This window comes from Podarcis vaucheri, assembly GCF_965113315.1.
Source record: "Podarcis vaucheri genome assembly, chromosome: 12".
Taxonomy (NCBI): domain Eukaryota; kingdom Metazoa; phylum Chordata; class Lepidosauria; order Squamata; family Lacertidae; genus Podarcis; species Podarcis vaucheri.
This window is the reverse complement of record NC_138750.1, coordinates 41,092,580-41,113,612: the sequence shown is the minus strand read 5'-3', so window position 1 is coordinate 41,113,612 and position 21,033 is coordinate 41,092,580. Positions and strand designations below refer to the sequence as shown.

Below are 21,033 nucleotides of genomic sequence, written 5' to 3'. Positions count from 1 at the left end.
TTCCCCATTTCATTTAAAAATATGTAGGAGAGGAAGCATGTTTGCATAGTTCATTGGCAAATTGCCTGCTTAGGGCACCTATCCACCTTGCATGACAGATCCGTAGCAGTTGCTGTTAAATTTATTACCCGCCCTTCAGCAGCATGTCCCCGGATGTGTTGCAACCATTTAAAATTCAATATTAAAAACAGTTAAGACAAATCGCAGTCACAGGAATATAGCACATGTGCCTTTAGCTATCTCTGTCCAAGTACAAATCAGCGTGGGAGAAACTCTGGAAAACAAAAACGCAGAAGCACATGGGAATGACCAGATGCAACTGGACCAGTCTCCCTCAGAGGAAGTCGTGTGCTATTACAATCAGGGAGGCCGCGCATAGCTAGTTTCCCACACAGTGTTTATGCTGGTCTCCAGGCTGCATCCAACTGGGGAAGCACTTCCACATGGAGACACATAAATATATTCAGTCATAGACAGAAAGATTTATGAATGCATGAAACATGTACCTCCAAATACTAAAATATATAGAAGATAGCTGGAAAATTACCTGCTTTCAAAGTGTTTGCTACAACTTTGCATTGGGCCATAAGGACCTTATGACACCTAAACCAGGGTTGGCTAACCCTGTTCAAGCCAAGGACTGCATAGGTCCATGATCAGCAGTTGAGGGGCTGCATGTCAAAGTTGGTGTGTCTGATGTATAAAATTGTGTGTGGCCATTTAAAAAGGGGGAAATTTTGCTGTGGTGGGGGCCACAATAATCTTTCGGAACCACAGCAGAAAGCCTATAAGTGTGGTCACTCTCCCCCCTTTTTAATGACTTTTTTGTGGGGGAAGAGGAACTTTTTGATATCACAGTTTCAAATTGTGGTACCTATGGGAAAAGTCAGTGAAAATAAATGAATTTAAAATTAAGGAAGAAGACCTGAGCTAAAAGTGCAGCCCTGCTTCAAAGATATTTGGTATCATCTAAATGCAAGCAATCCATAAATACAGCTGATGCCAATCATGTGAGCCTACTATATTGTTCAGGGTAAACTGAAAGCTTGCACTCTCTCGTATCAACAGTTTCATACACAGCATATCTGTATGTGTAGCCATACACACCCACTCTAAAGAAGGCAGGGAAAGCTCTCTCAAACAATCAGAAAAGCTTCCATATCACAGGAAGGTTTATTGTGCTCCTACGAAATATGCCTGATGGATCTCTGTGATCCAGATCCAGATTAGCTCCACTGTCCTACACAATTGTCATAATATCAATACTGCATTTTCAAATAATAGGTGATTTTGTATTAGGTAAGCATCTACCTAAGTATCTACCTATGACCCTACAGTTTTATGCCCCAGTAAACGTCAATATAATAACTTTACAAAGCATCACCTGTGCTACTGCCATTTACATTCAAGTCCACATTAGCTTAGTGTCTGTTTATAAACTTAATTTCTTTCTTGGGCAATTACCTTTATTTTCGAGAGAACTAATTATTTCATTAGTATGAGCAAGCAGGGGACACGTTGCTTGCCCTTTAATCAAGCCTGCCCATAAACGCTTTCGCTGTTATGGATGCTCAGCAATGGTATATCAGTTAGTACTTCTGTATACATGCTTGGCTAAACCTAAGAAAATTAGGGCAGCAAATTAGGGCAACCAATCACATCAACGACAAGTGTTTGATGAGACATCTAGAGTCAAAGCAAAACCCTTCCAAATTGTATGTAGACAGCAACAATGAAGACCAAAATGGGAAAATAGAAGTGGCAGAGAACCATTAGCGACTTCAGATCCTCACATATAGCAATATAAGGCAATTTTTTTTCCATGATAAGATCCTGTGTGCAGTTTTATACAGTGGTATCTCGGGACAGTGGTATCTCGGGACAGTGGTATCTTATCTGGACAGGTAAGATACAATCTAAACCAAATCCCTTATGAATACACAGTGGAAGTGAGGAACAGGTTTAAGGATTTAGATTTGCTGGACAGAGTGCCTGAAGAACTATGGGTGGAGGCTCGCAACATTATACAGGAGGCAGCAACTAAAACCATCCCAATGAAAAAGAAATGCAAGAAAGCAAAGTGGCTGTCCAACGAGGCCTTACAAATAGCGGGGGAGAGAAGGCAAGCAAAATGCGAGGGAGATAGTGAAAGATACAGGAAATTGAATGCAGACTTCCAAAGAATAGCAAGGAGAGACAAGAAGGCCTTCTTAAACGAGCAATGCAAAGAAATAGAGGAAAGCAACAGAATGGGAAGAACCAGAGATCTGTTCAAGAAAATCGGAAATATGAAAGGAAAATTTCGTACAAAGATTACCATAATAAAGGACAAAAGTGGTAAAGATCTAACTGAAGCAGAAGACATCAAGAAGAGGTGGCAAGAATACACAGAGGAATTATACCAGAAAGATATGGATGTCTCGTACACCCCAGATAGTGTGGTTGCTGACCTTGAGCCAGACATCCTGGAGAGTGAAGTCAAATGGGCCTTAGAAAGCACTGCAAATAACAAGGCCAGTGGAAGTGATGGTATTCCAGCTGAACTGTTTAAAATTTTAAAAGATGATGCTGTTAAGGTGCTACACTCAATATGCCAGCAAGTTTGGAAAACTCAGCAGTGGCCAGAGGATTGGAGAAGATCAGTCTACATCCCAATCCCAAAGAAAGGCAGTGCCAAAGAATGCTCCAACTACCGCACAATTTCACTCATTTCACATGCTAGCAAGGTTATGCTTAAAATTCTACAAGGAAGGCTCAAGCAGTATGTGGACCGAGAACTCCCAGAAGTGCAAGCTGGATTTAGAAGAGGCAGAGGAACCAGAGACCAAATTGCAAACATGCGCTGGATTATGGAGAAAGCTAGAGAGTTCCAGAAAGACATCTACTTCTGCTTCATTGACTATGCAAAAGCCTTTGACTGTGTTGACCACAGCAAACTATGGCAAGTTCTTAAAGAAATGGGAGTGCCTGATCACCTCATCTGTCTCCTGCGAAATCTCTATGTGGGACAAGAAGCTACAGTTAGAACTGGATATGGAACAACTGATTGGTTCCAAATTGGGAAAGGAGTACGGCAAGGCTGTATATTGTCTCCCTGCTTATTTAACTTATATGCAGAATTCATCATGCGAAAGGCTGGGCTGGATGAATCCCAAGCCGGAATTAAGATTGCCGGAAGAAATATCAACAACCTCAGATATGCAGATGACACAACCTTGATGGCAGAAAGTGAAGAGGAATTAAAGAACCTTTTAATGAGGGTGAAAGAGGAGAGCGCAAAATATGGTCTGAAGCTCAACATCAAAAAAACGAAGATCATGGCCACTGGGCCCATCACCTCCTGGCAAATAGATGGGGAAGAAATGGAGGCAGTGAGAGATTTTACTTTCTTGGGCTCCATGATCAGTGCAGATGGTGACAGCAGTCACGAAATTAAAAGACGCCTGCTCCTTGGGAGAAAGGCGATGGCAAACCTAGACAACATGTTAAAAAGCAGAGACATCACCTTGCCAACAAAGGTCCGTATAGTAAAAGCCATGGTTTTCCCAGTAGTGATGTATGGAAGTGAGAGCTGGACCATAAAGAAGGCTGATCGCCGAAGAATTGATGCTTTTGAATTATGGTGCTGGAGGAGACTCTTGAGAGTCCCATGGACTGCAAGAAGATCAAACCTCTCCATTCTGAAGGAAATCAGCCCTGAGCGCTCACTGGAAGGACAGATCGTGAAGCTGAGGCTCCAATACTTTGGCCACCTCATGAGAAGAGAAGACTCCCTGGAAAAGACCCTGATGTTGGGAAAGATGGAGGGCACAAGGAGAAGGGGACGACAGAGAATGAGATGGTTGGATGGTGTCCTTGAAGCTACTAGCATGAGTTTGATCAAAATGCGGGAGGCAGTGGAGGACAGAAGTGCCTGGCGTGCTCTGGTCCATGGGGTCACGAAGAGTCGGACACGACTAAACGACTAAACAACAACATCTCGGGTTGCATATGCTTCAGGTTACATATGCTTCAGGTTACGGACTCCGCTAACTCAGAAATAGTGCCTTGGGTTAATAACTTTGCTTCAGGATGAGAACAGAAATCGTGCTCCGGTGATGCGGCGGCAGCGGGAGGCCCCATTAGCTAAAGTGCTGCTTCAGGTTAAGAGCAGTTTCAGGTTAAGAACTGACCTCCAGAACGAATTAAGTACTTAACCCGAGGTACCACTGTAACAGGGATAAGGAACCTCTGGCCGTCCAGATGTTGCTGGACTCCACCTCCCTGCCCATTGGCTATTCCTGACCATTAATGATACTGGCTGGGGTGATGGAGTCCAATAATGTCTGGAGGGCCACAGCTTTCACATTCCTGTGTTAGAAAATCAGGCAATCAGTTTACTAAAGGTCATTACAATTATCGTGACAAAACACGCAGACATCCAGTCAATAAAAGCTTTTATACAACTAAGGATAAGAGGTGCCTCTCACGAGGAAGCTCATTTCAGGTTTTGTGCCACTACAGCAAAACTGGATACTTCACATGTTAAGTGTTTGTCCTTATTGCACAGTGGGAATTTTATTTTCGTCATAAATTATGGGCTTTTGTTCCTGATTTTTTTTTTTAAAAAAAGGTCAAATGGGAGTTTTAATTTTTATTCTTTTGCCCTTTCCTTAGCTGTAAGGAACTTGAAGAAAATATTCATAGGAAAAGAGCAGGTCATATATATGGGACAATGCAAAAGATAATGCCTAAATCTTCCACAGTTTGCAGTCCAAACAGAGGTGCAATTTGGGGGTGGGTGAAGAAGAAGGTGTAGATGAAACCATGCAACATAAATTGATTGCAAACAGAAACAATTGCAGACCTGGAAACATCTTTGTTCTATTGGTAAATAAATGGCACAGGATGAAATTTTCAAAGCCATAAAGGCTCTTTGCAGTAAGTCATGGAAGGTAATGTCAAGGAAACAACTTTTCAAAATGTGTCTCTCTTTAAGATGTTGAAAACAAGCCCAATGTCTGGATGGGTTCTACATCCTGTACAATATAATAATCACTTAATTTATTTTTAATGGTTTGCTACACACGTATTAGATACACCTTTTTTAAAAAAAGGTGCAGATCCAGTTCCAAAAGCTGTAGTTTATGGTTCCATGAAGACCACTGGCTATTTCTGTCACTGCATTTTGGCTGTTCCAAGTAGCATTTCTTTGGTAATCTGCTAATGTCCATCTGTTCTCATTTAACCTGTTATATGCAGGTAAGTATATATGCATTGCAGTTGACATTAACCTGAACCCTACTCTAACCTGAGTTGCTAGAATACCTGCTCTGATAACTGCCTCCTCTGGCATCTTGGGAGAAAGAAAAATGCTATTGCCTGTATTTTTTTTTTAAAATTAAAATCCAATTCTCAGAGATGGCAGGGTAAGGTGGTTGCTCCACTCTACTTTGTGAAGTAGAGCTAAACTCTTAGAGCTAGTCTAGATGTGCAAAGAAATGCATGTGTGGAGGTGTCATGCCAGTGCAGATTACGGGACTGGAGCATTATCACACACTGCTTGTGGCCACATTTCTAGCTGTGTTTGTTGCCTTATTGCAATCTCATCTCATGCTGCTTAACTGCAATACCCAACTGTTACACCTCTCTTGGACTCCTGATCTTCCCAGAATGAACTCAGGCCCTGGTCTAAACTCGGATGAGCAGGTATGCTGGTTTTTATTTTATTCTAATACAATGTACCATCACAAATTGCCGCCAAACTCCCCCCACCCCATGCTGGTTTGATGCTAAACACTAATTTGTGATGTACGAAAGGGATCTTTGGTTTTCAAATAAATGTTCTATTTTGATGCAAAAGGTACCATTTTTCCACAACAGGAGCTAAAACTCCAAGACCATGTTATTTGATGGAAATTGCAGTTCATAAAAGCAGTAATTCTGTGAATGAGGAAATGGACAAATGCAATGAAACAGCAGTAATCAATTTAGAGGCATTTCCGTTCTTACCCATAGGGATTTGTGAGTAGGCCACCCCCACCCTGGCACACATTTCTTTATTGGAAGCAACGGGACAATGACATACTTTACCAAAGGCAATCATTTACAACACGCAGCATGCTCTAAAAACACAGGAGATAATTTTGTGGGGTTTTAGCTGTTTTTAAAAAGCAAAACTTCTCCCCCGCCCACCGCCACCACCATGAAACGCAGAGACACATACACCCCAACATCTCTGCCAGTTCTTCCCTTTATCAGTCAATGTGGCAGTAGGAAAAGCATGGGGGCTAGTGAATTCTTTCTAGCTAGTTTTCAGATCAAATCAGAAACGATAATCACCAAACCATTGCATAATGCAATGTTGGGATGTGGGGGAAGAGGTTGGGATCTAGAATTTTAGGGGTCTACTTATAAGGGCCTCCAGCCATTCGCTCTACAAGTGATCAACAGCTCCAGAGATAGCCAGGTGGGGAGATAAGAATCTGGCCTGCTGGGCCAAAAAGGTTCCTCACCCCTCCTCTAGAGGAAGCATCCTGAGAGCTCATGGGAACTCAGGATCCAAGCTGTTGACCCTCCCGAGGGAAACCTGGATCCTTCCCCAAATGCTCACAGATTATTTCAGACATCTGCAGTCTTGGGCACTGGAGGGAGAAGCTATATTGGGAACTGTGCTAGAAAGGACAGAACTGTGTGCCTGAGTGCATATGGACCGGAAGCTACAACATTAACAAAGATGGCTACATCTTACAAAATCTTAGCATGTTTTGAACCCAAATCATGAAAACATATATTCTGATAAAAAGGATTAGGCTTGTAAGGAAGTTATTGTTACACACAATGCAAATGGTTTGGTTTATGGGGAAATATGCACCGAGTGCTTCCAGGCAAAGGATAAATTTGGTAACAGGCCATTGGGATATCCAAAAACAGCTCATTGGCAACTGTGCTTTTGTTTGATTTAGTGGATTTTCTTCATGAAGCATGAATAGGGATTACATTGGAATATGCCCTGGCATTTTGATGTCAATGAAGTTCTGAGAATGCTGCAAAATTGGGGGGGGGGGGACACACCACTGCATGCATCAGGAGCACCCACTATAACACAGTCAGGACATGGGGTAAGTTAGATTTCAAAAGTGGTGGGAGAAGCCTAATACAATACTGCTGCTTTTGTTACATGCAGGTCTGTTTGGCTCTGGGTCATAATCTTCTTCTATGAAGATATTTTATTTAGGTATAATATGTATAATATATGTCAAATATTGTTGCCAAAACTAATTGACAAATTAATTAACCGATCTCAAAGGGGAAAACTGAATGATACAACTCAACCCAAGAAGGGAGACTCAGAATTCCAAAGAACATATGCAACCTTTTAATGTCAGTGACCCTTCGTCTGTTCTCTCCCAGACCCTCATTAGATCTCTGCAAGCCTCAGAAAAGCTAAAAGTCTTATTTTCTTTGTACATTTTCCTTTCACTAACGACAAGAATTTCTGAATCTAATTTCTTGGGCTAAAAGCACAACAAAACCTAAAGCAAAAATGAAGCACTAATACAGCCAGGCTTGTATAACAGGGGTTTCTGTTGAATTCATTCAAGCTAACCAAGGTCAGCAACTGGGGAACATTTTAAAAGCAAAGACTGTGTAGAATGATTGTGCTCTTTATATTCCAGCTATATTGTGAATTACAATTTGTCCCTACTGCTGCCATACTTGATGAAACAGTGAAACATTCAATGTCAATCTTTCCCGATGACCCAAATGAGTGTACAATCTGTATACCTGTCTACAGAAAGAGTTGTAGCGTACACATGTGCAGTTACTCACTTGTAACACTCACAAATTTACAGTCTGTGTACCCAACACCTGAGCTGTAGAAACTACCAAGTGTAGACTCTTTTACACAAACACTTGTACCCATTTCTGTAAAACATATGAACAAGTCTATTGTTAGCAGTATACAGTGGACCCTCCGGATATGAACTTAATTCATTCCGGGGGTCCATCCACAACCTAAAAAGTCCATATCTGAGGTGCCGCTTCTGCACATGCACACAGCACAATAGAGCGCTTCTGCACATGTGTGTGCGGCGAAACCCGGAAGTATACACTTCTGGGTTTGCCACATTCACAACCCAAAGTTTATGTATCCAGAGGGATACATAAGTAGAGGTATGACTGTACTAGTGTTTGATTCTGTAACAGTGGGGCAATATATTGGTCCCACATGATGCATTGTTTGAGGAGGGGAGTCAGTGACAGCCTTTCTTCAAAGGTTTCACTCAGTGGTAAATTTTGAAGTGCAGGAGCTCATCATAACAATCACCACAGCCTTCCCCCAAGGATAGGCATAGGAACACTCTCAAAGAGAGTCTAAATATGTAGGCAACAGTGTTGAGCCATTATTTAACACAGATATGCATACACATGAACCCACCCACCCAAGAGCAGCAGTTCATAGTGTACTGCTCAGTTTATTAGGGTAAGCATGAATGAATACAATCCTGTGCATAGTTTCCTGGGAGTAAGCTCTCTTGAGAAAAGAAAATGAAAATGAGAGAGAGGCACAACATGGTGCAGATAATGTCGAGTAGGGGGCAGGAACTAGAGTTGCGGTGCTCCTCACCAGCATACATCTGTCAGTCACAGACCTGAAGGAACTGCATTTCACACAGCAGTTACTATCAGAAAAAGCACACTAAGCAGGAATGCACCCCCCCCACAACAAAATATGTAGGCAGATCAGCAAAGAGAGAGGACCTAGCTAAAGGACAGATTTTCAATTTCTTGCAACAACTATGCAACAATCTAACTCAAGCAAAAATGTGGCCCATCTGGAAATGCCCTGAATATTAAGAAAAGTCCAAGGACCTTTAAGGCTGTTCCAGTCTATTTTCTCTTTTGACATAGCAACACGTTCCCAGTCTTCTAAACCATGGTTTAGAAGCCTATGGTAAAGGGTACATTGCCCTGGAGGTCAATTCTTACTGAATGAACCTTTCTCCCCAAGCGTGGAGTATGCTGGCTGGTCCTACAGGGATTCTGAGGAAGGAACCTTATTACTTTATGTACCACAAATTGAAAGGTCAAAACCATCACTTCAGTTGTCAGTAAGAAATAAATCAGCCCAATTAAAAGAATCCCTATGCATTATATAGGGCAAGAGAAAAATGGATTCATTATCAGTGCCATTGTATATCAAAGGCCAGAGTTAACTAGCTTTTCTTACCTTTGGAGTTTATTGCACCAGCTGCAGTTGAAGCCAATCTGAGCCATGACACATGGCCCACAGCTGTTAAACTGGAGGCAGGCTGCAACAAGAAAAGACCCAGGCAGATAAAAACTTCACCCTGCAAATATTTCCTACCACCAATAGTTTTCTAAGGACTAAAATAATGTATTCTCCTTAAAATAATTGGTGAATAAGTGAGTTCCAACCATCTGTCATTAGAAACAGGCTACTATGGCACACTATGGAAATAGGCACCACCTATGAAATATTGATCTTTGAGATTCAATTTTAATCCTGTTTGTAAGTATACTACCATTTCTGCAAATCTTCATTTCTTGCCCAGCTCCTAAATTCGCCTTTTGCCATGAAAGCATTCAATTATGTCTTTATGTCTCTTTCCTTTTGAGGTCTTACATTTCACGGCATATAGCTAATGTTTTTGTCATATAGACGTAATAAGCTGGGGAGGAAACTGTGTAAGAGCTGTAATTGGATTAAGAGGGGGATGGGAGCCAACTCCAGTTTCTACTGATGGTTTGTCTAGCAATTTACATTCCAAGCTTTCTTTAAAGTGTGTGTGTGTGGATGAGATACAAAATAAGCGCTTGTCACTACTTCCTTTGCAGGGCTTATTATGCACCCATGATCACTTGGTGATCAATATACAATGGCCAGATATTGGATGTTGGGATATACTGGTATTATCTAGAGAGTAACCAGTTAGGTATGTCTGGCCTTTTAAATGTAGTTCTTCACATTTTATTTTGTTCTGGTGTGTGCCCTGATGTCTCTCTCATGTATTTATATTTTCCTTATTTAAAGTAAATATACAATAAACAAAGGAATTAATATTGAAAAGTACAAATGCAACAAAACAACAACACTGCAGTGTGTGGATGAACAGGAAGAAAATCATGGCTGCTTCATCTTCTGCCACTCTTGCTGTGTTGTGCTACTGGGAGCTAAGCCAGAGTTTGGCTTACTGTCAGGCTCATGGTGTGTTGCTCTTCAAACAGCCATGAGCTGTAACCAAGGTTTCTTTTTGGCTTACCACTCACTCATGGTTTGTTTGGGGAGACAAACCATGAGCTGGGATGCAGATGTAACAGTAAGCCAAACCATGACTTAGCTCCCAGCACAGCAGGAGTGATGGAGAATCAACGAGGTTTAGCTCCTAGTAGCATGGCAGCAACAGGAGCAGAGAAGCAGCAATTTCCCCTGTGTGCGTCAACGTGCTGTACATTCAGCTTTAAGCCATAGTTAACTATCATTTAAAGTGACATGTGAACCAGGCCATCATAGGCTAAGACGGAAGATGTCTCTAAAGAATTTTAAAACTAATAGACTGTCTTTAAGAATGACATATATCATGTGCTTCTTGGTCTGTACTTACTGGGTAGAGGAATCATCTCAACAGCTGACAGATTGGTAACCTTTGACATTTGAAGCTCCACTCTGTGGTACTCGTATATCGTTCTTCTACGGACATCTACCAGGAAGGAAACAACAACTTTAAATTCAGAAGTTGAACATGTCTGTTGCTGACTGCACTGCAGGAAGCAAGCTCAGCCAGTTTAAATGGTTTGGAGGTGGACCTGAGGGAAGACAGGCTGGACCCAGGTCTGTCCCCAAAATTCTGCCCAGCAACCTGGCCGTGATTGGCCGATTCAAACTCAAAGTGACAAGGTGTCTTGACACTACTTACAGCTGGCTGAGCCGGATGACGTTGCCAGCCAGCTGTGCAGGAAGTTTTTGCCCTGCTCCAGCTTGCCTGCGGGCATGCTGGGTCACAACCGCTGCTTGCCACCAAAAATGATAAGCAGTCTTTTCTGTCATGGTGCCCAGAATACGGCAGGTCTTATCCAGCTGGCTCTGGATGATTTTTGAAGATTGCTGGATGATTTTTTTGCAGGGCAGTCAAGACTCAATTGTTTTCACAGGCATTTTGTTGCTGAGTATAATATGATTTATTTCAATGCTCCTGGTGCATTTCTTTTGTTTGTGTGCTGCTATTTCATTCAGTTATTTCAGACATGTCGTTTGTAAGCCAACTTGTAAGCCTATTTGATTACTGCTGACAAGCGGGATAAAAAAAAGCCTCAAAATAATTAGGTATCATTGGTAAAATATAATAGCAGTTTATCACTCAGTTTTGTTTACAACGTCCTCCTTTGTAATGCAAAACTTTCTCTGAAACTTGGGAGAGTTCACCGAAAAGTTTAAATGGAGGCCAGGGGAAAAAATCACGCATCAACATGTTTTCATTGTATCATCCCACATTATCTCAGAAGTAATTTTGGACAGGATTATAGTTTCCGCTGGTATAGAACTGAAGCCAGAACTTCTCCTCAAGGCAGAATGTTAATTGCCAAGCCATGAATTGATTGCTTTGAAAGGCTTCTGCAAATATTATTTATGAGCAAAAAGATGATAAAAAATCAGCATCTAATTCTAGCTTTCCTATTCATTATTTTATTATTATAATCATGTTCAGGCCTGTATTACCTTCATGACTACAAGACAAGCTTGCATTTTCATACTATAACACTGAGAAACTATGATGACCTTTTACTCTGGACTTCTGAGTTCTTACAAACTTCTACTGAATGCAATTAAATTCATATTCATGGGGGTGGGGGTGGGGGTGGGGGAGAGAAGGCACAATTTATAGGCAGGCCAGGAAACAAATTGCCTATGGCTAGACGAATGGGGGATTATAATGCAGGAGGCAGGAGAAGGGTAATTAATGGTGGGGCATCCGCACCACACTGAGCATCAACCAGAATTGGAGAAGAGAGCAGAATCAGAGCAGATATGGATTATTAGATCTCACAGAGAAGCCCAGCATGAAGAAGCAACACCTAGTTGGATAATGAACCGGAAAGAGAGAATCAACCAATCTGCAGGATCAAGAAATCCAGATCAACATCATTGACCCCTTTCTCACTGAGGGAGACAAAGGGATCAAAACAAAGACCCACCCTCCTGGAAAACGATTTTGATCAAAGGACAGTGCTTCACTCATATCCCAAAAGGAGCTGGTAAGAAGAATCCTTATAATCCTGAAAAGGATTAATCCATCTCCCAAAGAGCAAGGCTTCTTCTTCCTCCGGCTTCTCCACGTTTCACTTTCCCAATATCTTGGCATGAGCAGCTGAAAAACAGGGAATGTAAGGAGTACAGGTAGCTGCCTGAGACAGAAGGCAGGCCCGCACCCTACATGTAAAGAATACCCAACACACATTTAAAGCACTCGACTTTCCTCCAAAGAATTCTGGGAACTGTAGTTTGTTTAATGGCACTGGGAGGTTGGTAAGGGGAAAACTATAGTTCCCAGTATTCTCTGTGTGGGGTAGAAATGTGATTTAAATGTATGGTATGTATCTGCCCTAAGTCCATTAAGTTGAAGAAGAAGAAGAAGAGATTGGATTTGATATCCCGCCTTTCACTCCCTTTAAGGAGTCTCAAAGCGGCTAACATTCTCCTTTCCCTTCCTCCCCCACAACAAACACTCTGTGAGGTGAGTGGGGCTGAGAGACTTCAGAGAAGTGTGAGAGGCCCAAGGTCACCCAGCAGCTGCATGTGGAGGAGCAGAGACGCGAACCCGGTTCCCCCAGATTACGAGACTACCGCTCTTAACCACTACACCACACTGGCTCTCCAGTTCAGTATTTCCTGCACTGACCAGCAGTAGCTGTCCAGGGTTTCAGGCAGGGGTCTCTCCTGTAGAGTCAACCTGGGACCTTCTGCATATAAAGCGGGACTGTACCACTGGGCCAGGTGATTAGGGGGTCCTTGACATGTTACCATTTGGGACCTTCTTTTTTTAGAGCTATGAAAGAGGAGCCTTCCTATCCCATTTGCCCCACCTTGAGGTCTCATACTTCCACCTTACTTCCACTGCGGTACTGAAACCCAGACAGACAGAAACCATTTGCAGGAAAAACATTCCCCACACAGCATGTAAAGGGCTGCATTCCACTCTCAGCTTAGTCTACTTCACAGGGTTGTTGCAATGATAAAAATGAGGTTAGTGGCAAAGCCATGTCCATTGCTCCGAGTTTCTCAGAGTATAACAATGAAAATCAATCAGCAGATATGATTCCTCGCTTACCTGCAAGCAAGATGGAACAGTGAGTGGCATTCTACTAATCTGTCATGTCAATGAAAGGATTGCCGTTAGCGTAGCGGGATTCCCCACCCCCCACTCTCTTTGTCTTGTGCCCTCCCCAAATCTGCTCTGGAGGGCTGGAGGAACCTCTAGAACAGACTTAAGGGTCAATTGGGGGAGGAGAAATGAAGTATTCCGGTCACACAAGTGGCAATCCTTACGTTGATGGGACCCTGCCCTAGCGTGGCTACAACCCAGTGAGTTCAACAAAGCAGCCAGTACTGCCTGTTTAGCAGCAATAATTTCTGTTATATACTGGCAAGGCTCCCTATACCCAGAGCACAGTGGAGGGTGCTTTTGTTCTTATCTTGTTTCATAGGCACATACTGGCAGGATGTGGCACAGAAACAAATCCACAAATTATTCTACTTAACTTCTTATCATGGCTGAGCACCATCATTGCCAATTAAATCAGCGTGTTATTTAGTTTAGGGCCAATTCTTTCAAACCCTCCTGATGAAAGGCCTCTCTCCCCCCACTTCTCTCTCTTTCCCTCAGATGTGAACGTAACATCCTATTAAGTGAATAAATTACTGCCACCCAGCCAGTCTGAATGAATTACTAGGAAGATTCTGGGCTAGATATCTATCCTGGAAGGTCTGATACCTGTCTGGCGCTCCAAATGCACTGGGCTAGAACATGTGTGCCGAGGCTAAGCTAATTTGGGCTGGATCTGAGAACCTTTGTTGCCAAGCGGGGAAGATTTATTCCCCCACAGTGACTTGCCCGTATGATGCACCTGCCAACACAGAGCATTGCAGGGATGTGTTTGAAATGAACTCCTGCCAGCGCCAGCGGCTTTAATTTGTTTCCCCCAAAGAAGTCGGGTCCTTCAGTCCAAAAAAGCAAGCCAATGAATACCTAAATAAAAATGATGGTATTGGCACTTCAGCTGAACCTTTCAGTGTTCCGTCATTAGCAAAGGTTAACTCAGGGCACACTGGCTTGGCATAAGCTGGCAAATTCTGAATGCGCTCCTCAGGAACAGTATGAGAAAGGGATTGTAGGAAGCTATTAGGCCTTTGTGACAACACCTCTCACCAGAAGGGAAAAGAAAGAAAAATGCCCACAGCTGAACTGCTAAGGTGACTGGCTCTAATAGTGTAAGGCTGAAATCCTATGCCAATTTATCTGAGAAGAAGCCCCACTGAAATGAATGGGACTTACTTCCGAGTAGACATATACAGGAATTTGGGAAGAGTGAATGTGTCCATTTCAACTTCTCCTTTTTCTAATCTTAAATTCACTTTCTATATTTCTGTATCAGTTTGCATTTTAAAAAGGCCTCATGGATATTGACCAGCATTTTACTGCGACTTTCTCCTAATATACAGTTTTGCATTCAGTTTTGCCAAATACACACATTTCCACCCCAAAGCACTTTTTTTCTGATATAATGCATTTTCGCTTGTTAGTTTCACCAATAACCGTCAATAACCTCTTCACAGATAACTCAGAATCATACTCACAGAGAACTCAGAAACATAGGTCGGTGCCCTTAAGAAACTACAACCCCCAGAATTCTTTGGAGGAAGAATCTTGTTTGAAGTGGTATCATAACATTTTAAATGTGTGGCTCTGAGACCCAAACAGAGTATTCAAGGAAGCCAGGTACTAAAAATGAGCCTGACTAGAACCATCTTTTGTATTCTAAACCAAATCCCCATGACCCCTCAACAAACACAATATTAAAAGCTGCTTTTTTATGGATGAACACTTGAGGAGGAGGAGATGTGACTTGAGGCCAAGCATTACAAATATGGCACAATAAATCTTACAGTGTAGTGATTACTGTGAGCATCCTACTGGAACCAGGGACTGGCACATCATCTCAGAGGCCAGGATCCAGGAGACACAGATGTAATGGGAAAAGGGGATTCCTGGAGCAAGCACATCACTGCAAGCTCATATTTCCTACTGACCTGTCAAAGCAGATCCACGTCCTTTAACCTTCTTTCTCCCTCACTTTGCCTCTCTGTCACTTGCCCAATACTGCTACCTTCCCCTTCTCTGCCTGGAGAAGCCAAATAAAGGTAATGCATAGCTAGGTGTTGGGCTAGACGGTGCTCGTGTCTGAGGATCTTGACTGAGTTGGCACCCTGCAACTTTCTCCAGTCAGTGAATGAAGAAGAAGAAACCATAGAGGGAGGATCAGGAAGCTAGAGAGTCAGGAAGAACAAGACTGAAGGACTTGAACCTGCACTACAGCCACTGCTTTCAATGCCTGACACCTAAATTGAGAAGGCAAGGTCACAGCACAGATTAGGAATGTGCTACCAAGCCCTCTTTCTCCTATCTATCTATAGGTTAACTGAAGGAAGTTCATGGAAGGAAAGTGTGCTCTCCCTTCCTGTTCCCCACATCCCCATAAACCTTAGCTAGAAGGTTGGGGACCCACCTGAACAATGTGGAATGGGCTACAGGGAGAGGGAAGAGCTGCCCTCAATCTGACCTGCATTAAGGAAGTTCAGAGTTTTACACAGCTTCTTCCCCTTTCACATATGAAAACTTATTGAGCAATGTTGGATGGGCTGCAGGAGGAGTAGAGAACTTCTCCCAGTTGGTCTTGGTTTTTAAGGTAAGTTGAACTTCACAGAAGAAATCTTTCCTGTACCCTCCTTCCCTCTGCCCCCAGAAAGCCTCTCTGGAGATTCAGCAGTCCTTCTGAACAACATGAGACAGGAAACAGGGAAGTTGCTTAACTTAAGGAAGTTGATAGGAAGAAAGCTTCTTGCTGCCTCCTTAACCTCAGCAGCTTCTGTGTCACCTCATTCAACATTTTTCATTAAACGCCACACCCTTCAGAGGTTTTTGGAGCGGGTGGGTTACAGGTACCGGTAGTTGAAGAGGGTTGAACAAGATGGGAGACTTTAGTTACTTAATCTATTTTAGGCTCCAATCCTTAAGATCTGTTCCTCCAGAACCACCCACTGGACCTCCTTCCCTGTACTCCTCTTTGAGTTTTCCAAAGCTCTGCTCAAGTATATTGGTGTGTGTTCACAGTGTGTTTTCTTCACTCAGAGCCCAGGGGAGTGCATTGGGTCTGTTTTTTGATATATGGCTATATCATACATTTAAAGATTTCTGAGTGACACTCATCACTGAATGTCTTATGTTGAGTTTTGTAGGAGAAACCAATGGCTGAACTGAATCCAAAGTCATTGATTTCTGTGAGTTATTATCAAAGAGATTAAAGGTTTGTTATATTCCTATCTATCTCAATTTTAAGAGGATAACTATACGAGTGAATGATTTATTTCTAAGACAATCATTTGAATTGATTCTTTCTTACAACCGAGGCGATAAACTGTCTCAATGTTTAGCCATCTATGGAAAAATCCTGTAGGCTAGATCAATATTTATACTGTCTATGCTCAAGATCACTTAACACAGATTAATTACCCCTTTGCACACCTTCACTGCCCCTTTGTTCACACAACCTGGACTATTAAAGGCAGGAGAAGTGCTAAATCCATCCCCCCTCAAATGCATTCAGTGAAATCTAACAGGTGTGGATCCATGGTCCTAACTTAACTTTAGTCAGTGACAGTGCTCCTGCAGAAAACGACTGTCTTGACGGTGAAGATTTCCTTTAGAGATTACTATCAGGCAACTTCCTGCAGGTTAATTTATATGCCAGTGTGAATATGCCCTGTGTGCCAAGGATCTCTGTTATAAAAATTCCCCATCTATCATAGCCCATATGAGTTTTTGACAGAGTGCACCAAATACAAATTTAAGGAGACTTAAAGGCCTTTTAAAATGGTTCAATCCCCAACGCCAAAAACAGTGGTGGTGCCTGTGGCCACATTGCCCAGAGTGAGTCCCACCCTACCCCACCCCTGTCCAGTGGTTGCTGAGTTATAATAAAAACTCCATGCCATGTGGCTTGATATTAGAGAAATTCTATCCATGTCTATTTAGAAATATCCAAATAAGCCCAATGGGACTTAGTCCCAGGTAAGTGTGTATGGAATTGCAGCTTTATTCTCCTTGCAATGGTTGTCATCGCTCAGTAAGTTACCACAGGGCAAATTGTCTTTTATCTACTCTATATCTGGGCTTCAGGCCAATTATTATTAATTGGGACTGTGCAGAATTATGTACTGGTCCAAAATTTCTTTTGCTAATTTATGAATTTGTGTACATCTGTTGTGCAACTGTTTCCATCCATCTATCCATCCACCCAATTCTATACTATATCTGCAATAGAATCATAGCAATCTGTATGCCAATACATGTTTTGCTATGCCTCATCCCAATAATTATTTTCATTAAAGGTACGAGAGTTGTGTGAATGGTCTTGGGATTTCTCCCCATGGCATTTGGCTCACAAAAAGTTGCCCCAGAGGGAAGGGTTGGACTTCTAGAATAAAGTGGGTAGGGAGCAAAGGATGGGGAAACTGGCAGAAAATGGGTATGGCAGATGCAGGAGGTGGGGAATCCTCAGTTTGTTAATTTAATTATTTCATAAAATCCATACACCACTCGAATGTAAAAAACCCTCAAAGTGGTATACAAAAGATAAAACCATAAAACCAAGAAAAAAGTACAACTCTACTTTAAAAGTAGGGTAGGGCCTCTCCTGCTAATTTTAGGGCACAGGCATGCTAATAAAGAGAGAGACCCATTCTCTGTGGTGATGCCCTATCCGCAGAATGCCCTCCCTTGGAATCACATATGGTGCGTATGCTTTTTTATCATTCTGGCACCAATTGTTTGTTTGGGCATCCGTAGGCTCCTAGTGTTTACATGAAGAAGTAAGGTTCTATGGCTTTTATATACATTGAAATGTTAAAGTTTCTCCTGTGTTTTTATCTATTCCTTTTTATCTGATTGTAAAGAGCTTGCGATTTTATTTCTTGCCCAGCCTGGGATTCAGCCCTTTATGTATTTAGGTGTAAGGAGATATAGAACAATGCTTATATATCTCTACGCCTCCTGCAAGAAACAAATAGTCCAACAGAACCATCTAACAGGCTAAGGAAAACTTTCTCACATCTCCCTTTTGCAATAATTGACTGGGTTGATTTATGGCCCGTTTAGCATCTTTGAAAAGACAAGGATGCAAGAACATGCACACTTAAGGAAAAGCTGACATAGGCTCTCTTTGGCCCAACTTGATTTATTTTGTCAGGAGAGTGGTATATTGCCTGCAGTTTCAAAAATATGTATCTGCTTTGCAACGACAGCGATGAATGAGCCTTTTCTTGAATATTACATACCAAAGGAGCCAAAAGAAACAATTTTTTTTAATAGGAAGTGGGATCCCCACCCATAGCTGTCAACTTACAGATTTGAAAATAAGGGACAAGCAGCCTCGAAAATAAGGGATCAGCAACCAAAATAAGGGATTTTCCGGGCACAGGTATGTTCAACTTCTGAGCCCCTCAGAGCCAAAGGCAGAAAGCCCAGCAAGCAGCCAGACGAAGCCTCAAGCGGTGGTTCCCACAGTGCAGCAACCCGGCAAAGGGGATACAGCAAGGAAAACCACCGTCACCTCTCCGCTGGGAAGTGCTGAGCAAAGACGAGTCCCCAGCAACGTGGCTGATTTGATCGTCACAAGGCATGCAAGCTCCACCCCCCCAGTCGTTCTTAGACTCCTTATTGGGTTTGCAATGTGGCCAAGCAACACAGTTGGAGCCTCCCTCCTCCCTGGCCGGCAGCGAGGGAAAGGAGCAGCTTCCTTTGAAACCCGGGAAATTTAAAGGACATCATCAATAAGGGACAGCAGCGGGACATGGCGCTAGGATAAGGGACTGTCCCGCCAAATAAGGGACGCTTGACAGCTATGTCCCCACCCTTTACAAAGAAGAATTCTCAAATAGCTGCCAGTACTTTTGTTTCCAAATCCTGAAGCTGTGGGGCTGCTGGCTGCCCAGCTTCCTGTGCCTCTGTTCAAGGTCCCTCTGCAACACATAAGACCTTCTAGAAACAGCTTTCTAGAAAGGGATATCATTCCTTAGGCAAAGCATACCCTCCTACACCATGTTGACACATCAGGGCCACGATAGTGCTAAGCATGGAAGTGCCATGACAGTGTTGATTCTAATGGTCTGTGCTGTGATACGCAGCAAGGACACTGGAAAGGGATGGTCTGTAATCATTAGTCTGCCAACAAAAGGAAGAGTGAATACTAATTTCAACCTTGAAAGCTAAACCAGAGAGCCAAAGCAAAGAAGATGGTGCCCAAAGTATTATTAACACACGGTGAGACGTTTTCCTTGGTTTTTAATGAAGGTATCCTATATTTGCTCTAAACTGTGCTGTCTTAATGAAAGGGAAATCTGTACTGCTGAACAGTTACAATTATGTGAGCAGCTGGGATTAGTTAATTTCAACAAATTTACGTGACCAGCCGGGTATAGGCTCCTTAATCTCCCTTCAAAGAATGAAGAAACTGCCCATGGGAAATTCCAAGACAGTGAAAACAATGTATGGAATTTTCTTCAAAGCAAATCTATTCTAGTGGTAGCCAGCACAGTGCCATCTAGATGTTGCAGCCCCATCAGCCTCAGCTAGTATGAAGGATGATGGTAACTGTAGTCCGACAACATCAGGAGGGAACCACGCTTGCTACTGCACGCTGTTCTGATAAACATTGTTTAATTTATTTCAGCCAGCTTAGAAAGGCATCTTATGTCCAATTTCTTTGCCTCTTCCAAAGCAAAATAAGAAATAACAACAAAACCACAACCATACAATTACTATTCTGGAAAATATGAAGGAGTATCCCATGGAATACAGAATTATACCATCTCCCCCTTTGGGCTAACAGCCACATTTGACTTTATCAGCTCAAGACAAACAATGAAGCAATGGACAACTGTGGGAGTTGTAAACCAAAATGAAATTATATTTAAATTAACAAACTGAGACTTCATAAGCATTTTATTTTCTGTTTAGTTAAAACATATTTTTGATCTCTTTAAATTTGCTTTCCACTCAATCATCCCTTCCCTTTCAAACACACACACACAGGCTTACGTAACATTCATTAGCATGCATTTAAAAAACATACTGGGAATTTGCTGGATCCTGTGGACAACCACAAAGGCATCTGACAGGCCCACCTTCACAGGGTGGTTGGTTGAACTGATCTGTGTCACTGAGACAGGAATCTGCAAGACAAAAATAGACAAATGCCATATGCATACCTATATATAAAATGCTCTCTTCTACCTGTACCCTACAATTTAATTGATAGAATCAAATGCTAAACAGAGTCAGAGCAATGCATCTGAACCCCCACCAATAGGCAATTGCCCAGTGATGCCAACCTGTAATGGCATTTCTACTCACCAGCACAACCTTGAATTGTCTTCACATTATCTAGATTCTCTGTACAGCACCTTTAGGCCTTTTATTTTTCCTTTTAATGAAAGGGACAGCTGGATGGGAGCTGACGAAAATAATACTGAAGTGTACTATGAGATTTGGCTCTGGTTTAGTACTTCAGTTTTGATGGACTTGTTAATCAATCCCTCATAAGTACTTTAGCAATTACAATTTCTAGCCTACCTTTCAGTAATCAACGAGGAGAAAGTAAATTTACTTTGCGCCAGCCAATTATAGGCTTCATTGTCAATTCACTGCAGGGAAGAAACTCGCAAAACCTTGAAGTACAATGAATATTTTTTCCTCA

At 42.3% G+C, this 21,033-nt stretch overlaps 1 protein-coding gene across 1 annotated transcript in view; it reads right to left on the bottom strand.

The window, feature by feature from the left end:
- Positions 1 to 21,033, bottom strand: part of PLXDC2 (plexin domain containing 2) — a 241,551-nt gene that overhangs the window by 25,292 nt on the left and 195,226 nt on the right. Inside the window, exons 7-9 of the mRNA XM_082193641.1 lie at positions 20,410 to 20,509; positions 10,611 to 10,706; positions 9,215 to 9,296 (exon numbers count right to left, since the gene is read on the bottom strand). Coding sequence (XP_082049767.1) covers positions 9,215 to 9,296; positions 10,611 to 10,706; positions 20,410 to 20,509 — 278 coding nt within the window. The remainder of the gene's footprint in view (positions 1 to 9,214; positions 9,297 to 10,610; positions 10,707 to 20,409; positions 20,510 to 21,033) is intronic.